Consider the following 7,167-nt stretch of genomic DNA (forward strand, 5'->3'; position numbering starts at 1 on the left):
GGAGGGAGGGAGGGAGGGAGGGAGGGAGGAAGCGAGCTCAGGTCAGGGAAAGAAGGTTCATAAACCAGCACATACTCCCAAGACAACTCCCTTACCCATGCATTGGAAGAAATTTTCCACCGTCCAAAGCACCGGGGTGAGGGACTCGGAGAACCCCAGGCTCAGGTCCACCCTGTAGGAAGCTTGCACCCCTGGAGCTCCCTGGGACTCCTGGCAAGGCTGTGGGCCAGGAGGAATTAGGATCAGGTGACAAGTCCCCCACCCCCATCCCTGAAGGCCTCCTGGTCACAGTACTGGGCTCAGGGAGGGAGACCTGTGGCCAAGTCCCGTGTCAGCTCTCCTCTCCCGCTGGTGTACTGGGCCCAAAGTTGGGACCTAGAAGGACAGGACAGCCACGCCCACCAGGACACTGACCTGAGCCCGGAGCAGCGCGGCAGCCGGAAGGCTGACCACCAGGAAGTCCTTGCTCTCAATCACAGCCACGGGGTCTGACTGGTGCACCCGGAGGAAGCTCAGGCTCAGGCCCCTTTCTACCAGGGGCCCTCTTCTAATCAGCCCCAGCCTCCGCTTGGGAATGTGGACAAAGACCTCTGAATCTGGCTGGGGTGACACTGGGCCAGGGAGGACACCAGTCAAGGAAAAACAATGACATGACTGACAAAAAATAAGACACGTTAATGCCCACAGCTCACTCCTGCAACCCCAACTTCTCAGGAGACTGAGATCTGAGGAGCATGGTTCCTGAGACCTGAGGATTTGCCAGCCCAGGCAGACAAATCCGCGAGACTCTTCTCTCCCACTAAGTAGAGATATGGCTCAAGTGGTAGAGCACCAGCCTTGAGTGAAAAAGGCAAAGAATGAGAAACCCAGAGTTTAAGCCCCAGTACTGGCAAGGAAAAAAAAATTCCTATCAGTTGTTTACACTATAGCAAGAATTGTGTCAGCCACCGCACAGTTTTAAAGCCAGCTTTGCAGTTGTTCAATGAAAGCATTTGTCTCCAAATAAAGGGATTAGGGATCTCATCATCAGAGAAGGAAAGGTCCCTGATGCCCAAAACTCCCCAGAGCCCTGATTCAGAGACTTCAACCCTGATAAAATTCTACACAGATATACAAGAGCTAGGGCTGGGAGCCAGGCACTGGTGGCTCACCCCTGTAATCCTAGCTACTGAGGAGGCTGAGATCTGAGGACCACGGTTCAAAGCCAGCCCGGGCCATGAAAGTCCGTGAGACTCTTATCTCCAAAAACCACTAGAAAACCAGAAGTGGCGCTGTGGCTCAAGTGGTAGAGTGCTTGCCTGGAGCTGAAGAGCTGAGGGACAGCGCCCAACCCCAGAGTTCAAGCCCCATGACTGACAAAAAAAATAAAAAAAAGAGTTAGGGCTGGGAAGGTGGCTCAGTGGTAGAGCGCTTGCCTTGCAAGCATCAGGCCCTGGGTTCAATTCCTCAGCACCACATAAGCAGAAAAACCTGGAAGTAGCTCTGTGGCTCACATGGTAGAGCGCTCGCCTTGAGCTGAAGAGCTGAGGGACAGCGCCCAGGCCCAGAGTTCAAGCCCCACAACCGACAACAACAAAAAAAAATTAGCCATCTCTGCCCACACAGGATGGAGCCTTTGGTCCACCTAACCTTGCACACCATATTCTTTAGCACGGAAATCCCTGGCAGTAGGAAATGGCTCCCTGCCTTCCTGGCCTCTACATAAAGCGCATGGAAATGGAGTTGTCCAGTCTCTTGTCCTAAACAAGGCCTGTATCAGAACCTCAGGGCTACCAGATCCCATCCCAGCCCCGGGGTCTGGTGCAGACTTCAGACCCGTCTTTTTTTTATTCTCAGGGTCTCCAGAGTCCATTTGAGACCCCAACATTTAGAAAGTCACAGACCCCAGGTTTGTAGTCTTCTAGCTGTGTGTGTGTGTGTGTGTGTTTGTGTGTGTGTGTGTGTGTGTTTCTGTCTTTTTTTTTTTTTTTTGGCTGTTCGTGGGGCTTGAACTCTGGGCCTGGGCACTGTCCCTCAGCTCTTCAGCTTAAGGCGAGCGCTCTACCATTTTGAACCACAGCGCCACTTCCAGTTTTCTGGTGGTTTATTGGGGATAAGAGTCTCGTGGGCTTTTCTGCCTGGACTGACTTTGAACCATGATCCTCAGACCTCAGCCTCTTGAGTGGCTAGAATTACAGGTGTGAGCCACCAATGCCCAACTTGTCTTTCTGTACTGGGACTTGAACTCAAGACCTGGGCACTGTCCCAGAGCTTATTGTTAGTCAAGGCTGCCCCCTGCCACTTGAGCTCCACGTCCAGCTTTCTGCTGGCTCACAGGAGATCAGAGTCTCACAGACTTTTCTGCCCCAGCTGGCTTTGAGCCGTGATCCTGAGATCTCAGCCTCCTGAGGAGCTAAGCTTACAGGCGTGAGCACCGGTTCCTGGCATCTTCTTATACCACCGACCTTCCCCATGCTACCCAGACTCTTCACACAACAGAGCCTTCTACTTGTTCCAGAGAACTGAAGTTCTCTGCCAAGACCAGGGACTAAGAAGTGTCATGAGACTGAGAGAAAGAAGGTGTGGAGAGGAAGGAAGAGAACAGAATAGGCGGAAAGACACCCAGCAGGAGAAGAGCGGGCGCGGGGGTGCTCTGGGCGCTTACCCAGTGGGCAAGCAGCCTCTAGAGAGTAGGCGTAGTGACCTCCCACCAGCCAGAGCGGCAGCAGCTCCATGGAGACATTCTGCACCTGGGGAAGCAGGCCAGTCCCCTCTGTGACCCCGAAAAGTGCTCCTTCCCCAGGCTCAATCCTCCACCACCTCCACCCCCCCCAGTCCCAACTAGTATCTCAATTAAACTCCCCAAGTGTGCCAGAGCTCAGGCCAGGGCCCACTGCTCTTGTATAACCAGGAAATATTATTTAGCAGGGATATTTTTAGCAGGAGGCAGGCTGGGAGCAAATGTCACATGAGCTGTCTTCTCTTACCCGGCAACTTTGGGCTATTTAAAGAGATGGTAATTTCGTCTCTGCCACGATGATCAGGACGCGGTGAATTCATGATTGCCGCAGCCCCTCATCTGCCGAGCCGAGCACTTTACGCTAATGGGACCCAATTTTCCAACCTGCCTGCCTAAATCCGTCCGGTCTCACAGGCGGCCGCTTGGAGGGTGGTGAGATACTCTTTGGGGTGCAGTGACACTCGGGAGGTTCCCCACCACCCCCTCCCCGCCCCACGTCGGGCAGAGCTGGTCCCCGCTGACCTCCTGTCTCTGCAGAAGGTCTCGCCGGGGGATTTGAACGGTGATGGTGGTGACATTGAGGTCCACGTGCAGCCCCATCAGGCTGGCATCCTCCAGAGACACCACCATCTCCCCACGAAGGGACAACAGCCACGGGGCCTAGAGAGACACGGCCGCTGGGGATCGGGGAGAATGGGGGGCATCTTCCTGGAGAGAACAGGCTGGCCCAGGCAGTAGGATGGCAGTCACTCAGGGGGCCTGTACCCCCGTGTTTTAGGGGACACACAATGTGACTAAATGAGGTAGTACTGCAGATAGTTGGTCCACGGGCCACCCCGGTTTGGGGCGTGGTCCTTGGTCCCTGGCAATCAGGGTCTTGAACAAAGGTGATTGGCTGGTGCTGGGAGAAGGGCGGGGAGAGGCTCCAGCCTCTGTCCTGAGCTGGGCAAAGGCACCCGGCGGTACATACTGCAAGGGCTCAAGGGGTTGTGAGGGGGAGATGGGGACCCAGCTCCTCCCCGGAGGCCTCAGGCCGAGCACCATGGCTCATGCCTGGAATCCTAGTGACTTGGGAGGCTGAGATCTGAGGAAAGCACCATAAGGCCAGCCGAGGCTGGAAAATCTGCGAGACTCTTACCTTCAATTAACCACCAAGAAGCTGGAAGCGGAACTCAAGTGGTAGAGCCGTAGCCTTGAGCAAACAAGCTCAGACACAACACCTAGATCCTGAGCTCAAGCCCCAGGACCAGCATTAAAATAATAATAATAATAACAACAACACCTGGAGTAACATAAGGAAAAGAGGGGAGAGAAGCTTGCTGCTCAAACAGGTGGCTCCCAAAGGAACAAACTCACGAGGAATGTGGCTTAGTGGTTGAGTGTTTGCATGAAGGAAGCCCTGGGTTCGATTCCTCAGTCTCACATACATAGAAAAGGCCAGAAGTGGCGCTGTGGCTCAAGTGGTAGAGTGCTAGTCTTGAGCAAAAAGAAGCCCAGGCCCTGAGTTCAAGCCCCAGGACTGGCCAAAACAAACACAGGGGGAGGGGCTGGGAAGGTAGCTCAGTGGTGGAGTGCTTGCCTTGCATGCATGAAGCCCTGGGTTCAATTCCTCAGCACCACATAAGCAGAAAAGAAAGCCAGAAGTGGTGCTGTGGCTCAAGTGGTAGAGCGCTACCCTTGAGCTGAAGAGCTGAGGGACAGCGCCCAGGCCCAGAGTTCAAGCCCCACAACCAACCAAAAAAAAAAAAAGCTAAGGCTCTGAGTTCAAGTCCCAGTAGCAACACAAGAACAAACAAAACTTTTTTGCCTCGGCTCCACCCTGAGCCTGGAAAGTGTTCCTGCCGCACCTACCTGTCCACTGTGGGTCCTCAGGGGCAGGGGCCGAGAGACCTGCAGAACAAAGAGGAAGCCCTGTCTCCTGGCACGCTGCGAGCAAGGCTGAGCAAGCAGCCTGCTGCCCGCACCCCAGCCTCAGCCATCAGCGCCGCAGGGCCCGCGGGAGGTGCTACAGCCGCCTTGTTTGCTCATGAACCCAAGAAAATCGTTGATGCTGTTGGACTCAAGTGTCCACAGACCCAGGGAAATGTCACTGCTTCAGCTGCTGGCCTGGCCGGGCCAAGGGGAGCCGCGCACAGCTGGGGAGGTGGAGGGTAGGGTGTGTGAGGCTCAGATGTCCGCGGGTCAGAACTGGTCTCTCTGAACCTGGTGCCAGTGGTTCACGCCTGCAATCCTAGCTACTCAAAAGGCTGAGATCTGAGGATTGTGAATCCAAGCTAGCCCAGGGAAGAAAAGCCTGCGAGCTCTTCTCTCCAATTAACCAGCAAAATGCAGGAAGTGGGGGCTGGGAAGGTGGCTCAGTGGTAGAGCGCTTGCCTTGCATGCCTGAGGCCCTGGGTTCGATTCCTCAGCACCACATAAGCAGAAAAGAAAGCCAGAAGTGAAGGTGTGGCTCAAGTGGTAGAGTGTCAGCCTTGTGTCAAAAAGCCAAACAAGAACACCAGCCCCTGAGTTCAAGCCTTATTTCCAGCACACACACACACACCCCCCAGTGGCAGCATCCTGAGGGTGACCAGCTGTCCCAGGTCCCCTAGGAATGAAGCAGTCGAGTACTTTCCGTACTGAACTGAAGACAGCACCAGTTAAACCAGAGCAACGGGTTCCGTAGGCATCAGTATACCGATGGCATTCCCCCACCTCCTAGGCAAGGGCTGAGGTATTTGGGGGTGGGCGCAGGGCGCGCCTGAGCCCCAGCGGCCGGCGGTGCCACCTCTGCCCGGCTGTTGCCTCTTCTATGGTCGCCAAACCCCTTTGACTTTGCTGCGAGGTGGGGAGGTGGAGGCACAGAACATAGTCACTGACCAGCGGGGATTATGTGACCACCCCCAAACAGGTGAGGGCTGAGGTCACAGAGGACTGAGTCATGAAGGAGGAGGAGGACTAGGAAAAGCCCAGCTGCCCAGAGTCGCCCCCTGCCCCCTGCACCCCCTATCCCCCACTCCCAGTGCCAGAACACTGAAGCTAGCCAGCAAGAGGCCCCTTGGGCAGTCGCTGAAATTTCTTGGTGTTTGGGCCCAGGCGCTGGTAGCTCACCCTTGTGATCCTAGTTCTTCAGGAGCCTGAGAGGTGAGGATCACAGTTCAAACCCAGCCCAGGCAGAAAAGCATGAGCCTCCTCACCCGTCATTAACGACTAAAAAAAAGCCAGAAGTGGAACTGTGGCTCCAGTACCCAAGAGACAAGTTCAAGCCCCAAGACTGGTACCAAATAAATAGAATTAAAAAAAGAAAGGAAGGAAGGAAAGGTGTGATGGAGCGTGCAGGCCAGATGCACGGTGCCCTTTAAATGATCATGCTCAGACTATATTTAGGGCCCGCGGACACTCCTCAGGACCCGGGCAGCCTTCCCTGGGAGCCATCGCTAATCACTGCGTTGAGTTTACGGGCGCCCCCGGGCACACTTAACCCAGGGCAATGAATAGTTATTGCGCTGCTTCTCGCTCAGGGCCTGTGGGCACACTTAAGCGAGCCACACCGATCGCTGCGAGCAGGGCATGGCTGGGGTACACCCTCGGGCCCCCTGCGCCATCAGCAGGGAGAAGGCAGAGTATTAAATATCTATGTGTCCTGTGCCCACAGCTGCATTTAGCCAAGGGCAAGGCCGGCGAAACGGCTTTAATTAAAACTTAATGCAAGTTCAAGGTGCAGCCACGGAAGCAGCGGCTGCGAAAGTCACCAGGAATGAATCAGTCGATTCGATGAGCTTCTCCCAGCCCGGGCAAGGGGGTTGGCAGGGAGGAGGGCTGGGGCAAAGACTTGTCTTTGGTCTCTTGTGTGCAGAGGGATGTGGGGTCCCCGCCGGCTTCCACACAGGGGGCCAGGAGCAGGGGAGGGGCCCCAAAGCAGGAGCCTGGCCAGGAAATCATTTTCTCCGCTATTCTCCGCTGGTGGCTGTGGACAGACACCCGCAGCACTGCCCCCCCCTTGTGGCAGCTCCTAGAATTACAGGCCCAGTGCAGAGAAAAAAAAACTAGGCGGCCTGAGTGAGAATCAGATTGTGGAAAGCAATGTTGGGGTGGCTAAGGGGAGACCTGGCAGCTCTTGGGAGCACAACAACAGGCTTATTGTGGTCACACCGGACCATTAAAAACACAGAGGGAACTGGGAGCCAGTGGCTCACACCTGAGGCTGAGGATCACCGTTTAAATCCAGACCAGGCAGGAAAGCCTGTGAGACTCTTATCTCCAATTATAAACACCAAAAAGCTGGGCAAGGGCTGGGAAGGTGGCTCAGTGGTAGAGCACTTGCCTTGCATGCTTGAGGCCCTGGGTTCGATTCCTCAGCACCACATAAGCAAAAAAAAGAAAAAGCAGGAAGTAGCGCTGTGGCTCAAGTGGTAGAGCGCTAGCCTTGAGCTGAAGAGCTGAGGGACAGCGCCCAGGCCCAGAGTTCA

At 55.2% G+C, this 7,167-nt stretch overlaps 1 protein-coding gene across 1 annotated transcript in view; it reads right to left on the bottom strand.

Moving 5' to 3' along the window:
• LOC105997384 (chromosome unknown open reading frame, human C1orf127) overlaps positions 1-7,167 on the bottom strand; it is a 31,724-nt gene that overhangs the window by 11,252 nt on the left and 13,305 nt on the right. Inside the window, exons 6-10 of the mRNA XM_013031811.1 lie at positions 4,571-4,609; positions 3,242-3,379; positions 2,645-2,729; positions 415-611; positions 96-219 (exon numbers count right to left, since the gene is read on the bottom strand). Of these exons, the coding sequence (XP_012887265.1) occupies positions 96-219; positions 415-611; positions 2,645-2,729; positions 3,242-3,379; positions 4,571-4,609 (583 nt within the window). The remainder of the gene's footprint in view (positions 1-95; positions 220-414; positions 612-2,644; positions 2,730-3,241; positions 3,380-4,570; positions 4,610-7,167) is intronic.

Source organism: Dipodomys ordii, unplaced genomic scaffold (assembly GCF_000151885.1).
Source record: "Dipodomys ordii isolate 6190 unplaced genomic scaffold, Dord_2.0 Scaffold6, whole genome shotgun sequence".
In the NCBI taxonomy this organism is placed as follows: domain Eukaryota; kingdom Metazoa; phylum Chordata; class Mammalia; order Rodentia; family Heteromyidae; genus Dipodomys; species Dipodomys ordii.